Source organism: Austrofundulus limnaeus, unplaced genomic scaffold (genome assembly GCF_001266775.1).
Source record: "Austrofundulus limnaeus strain Quisiro unplaced genomic scaffold, Austrofundulus_limnaeus-1.0 Scaffold121, whole genome shotgun sequence".
NCBI classification, from domain to species: domain Eukaryota; kingdom Metazoa; phylum Chordata; class Actinopteri; order Cyprinodontiformes; family Rivulidae; genus Austrofundulus; species Austrofundulus limnaeus.
Window position 1 is genome coordinate 656,788 of NW_013952523.1, and position 1,861 is coordinate 658,648.

At 37.3% G+C, this 1,861-nt stretch overlaps 1 protein-coding gene across 1 annotated transcript in view; it reads left to right on the forward strand.

Moving 5' to 3' along the window:
- The window catches only part of sirt2 (sirtuin 2 (silent mating type information regulation 2, homolog) 2 (S. cerevisiae)), a 20,689-nt gene that overhangs the window by 844 nt on the left and 17,984 nt on the right, over nucleotides 1-1,861 (forward strand). The window contains exons 2-8 of the mRNA XM_014014995.1: nucleotides 22-65; nucleotides 233-281; nucleotides 1,011-1,121; nucleotides 1,199-1,240; nucleotides 1,359-1,465; nucleotides 1,568-1,624; nucleotides 1,714-1,782. Coding sequence (XP_013870449.1) covers nucleotides 22-65; nucleotides 233-281; nucleotides 1,011-1,121; nucleotides 1,199-1,240; nucleotides 1,359-1,465; nucleotides 1,568-1,624; nucleotides 1,714-1,782 — 479 coding nt within the window. The remainder of the gene's footprint in view (nucleotides 1-21; nucleotides 66-232; nucleotides 282-1,010; nucleotides 1,122-1,198; nucleotides 1,241-1,358; nucleotides 1,466-1,567; nucleotides 1,625-1,713; nucleotides 1,783-1,861) is intronic.

The following is a 1,861-nucleotide window of genomic DNA, read 5'->3' on the forward strand; positions in this document are numbered from 1 at the left end:
AATATTATTATTATTTTGTAGAGCTTCGCAACAAAGAAGAAGAGACGGTTTCATCTGAACCAGAGGTGAGATTTGCAGTTTATCTAAGGCTGGACATGGTTAGCCCTGTCACTGAAAGCTTTTTTAAGACAGTAAAAACAAGAAGACAAGTGCAGGGGTTTACTCCACAGCAAACCACCACACAGTTTCTGCACCTAAAAACCACTAAATGTCAACATTGTTTCTGTTCTAGGGACAATCTGAAGACAGCAGTGAGGAGGAATCTGCAGAAGATACAGAAAGTAAAGAAACCTGTTCCAATAAAGCGCTTCAGCTACACCTGGCTGACATATTATTCATGAAAGTCATAGATTTGTTTCTTTTCCCATGACTTTGAAATGTTCTGCAGGCCCCAAATGCAGAAACCAGTGTGTCATAATTGGGGTAAAAAGGGGCAGAAAAGAAGATCTCCAATGAATTTCTGGAAATGTTAGAAATCTTTTAATGGAAGGTTAATCTGAGAGTGTAAACTTTTCATGAGGATTATATTAATTAAATGGAAATTGGGGATAATTTAAACAAAGTGTATTGTATCTAAACTATAGTATAAACATTTTGTTTGATCATAGATAATGCCATAGACAATTTATGAGCTGGACTCAAAGTTTATGAATTTAGTTTAATTAATTAGTTGATTAATTGGTGGAGGAGTTTGTGTACCTGAATGATTCTGTGCTTTTTTTTCATGCTCAAACATGAGATTAAATTAAAAAAGTTTTAATTAATAATCAAGTCCAACAAATCAGTCTGTCAGTTTTAATTGCAGGGAAAAGTTGAGGTTTCTTTTTAAGTTTTTAGGCGATACAGCTGGTGTGCAAATGTCACTCTTTATTTGTTGTATGAATTCTGCCAGCTGTGATCAGAGGTTCTAGAAATATTGAATCTGTTCCAGTTTTCTGGCCAGTCACAAACATGAACCTATTTTAGTCTCATGTTTTCACTCTTCCTTTCCTCTCCTGTGTTGCTGCCAGTGGACCTTCTGCGCAGTCTGTTCTCCACCGGTCTGGGTCTGGGCTCAGCAGAGAAAGTTCTGGATGACCTGACTCTGGAGGGCGTGGCACGATACATAAACAGCGGCAAATGTGAGAATTTGTTTTCACTGATTTTACTTCTTACAGGTAATAACGACAGAGTCACACGTTTGTTTGCATCCAAACAGGTAAAAATATCCTCTGTATGGTCGGAGCAGGAATATCAACATGTGAGTATTCCTCATTTAATATCTCAGGTTGAACTATTACATTTGTTTTGATATTTGTATTCATCATTGTTTATTTAGTTTAGTTCTTCATCAGTAATCTCTCCTCCTGCCTCCACAGCTGCTGGGATCCCAGACTTCCGCTCCCCAGGAACTGGCCTCTATGCAAACTTGCAAAAGTATAACCTGCCCTACCCAGAGGCCATTTTTCAAATAGATTACTTCAAGGTTTGTGAATACGTTTCTTGCACATGCCTTAAAGATCGCATATTTCTTTAAAGAAAAAGAAAATTAAATGGCAACAAGTATTTTCTCCATCTTTAATTTCAGAAACATCCAGAGCCGTTTTTTGCTTTGGCAAGGGAGCTTTACCCAGGACAGTTTAAGGTACAACAAACTACCTGTTTAGAGCTTGTAGTTTACAGTCTTATGTGTGTTATTATTATTTTTAAATTTATTATTACTCTTTACTTCAGCCGACAATCTGTCACTACTTCATTAAGATGATGAAGGACAAGGGGCTCCTGAAACGTTGCTACACTCAGGTAAACATGCCAGAGGGGTTCCACAGGGGTCTGTTCTGAGTCATATTTAGAGGTGTTTGATGTAAAGATTATATATATA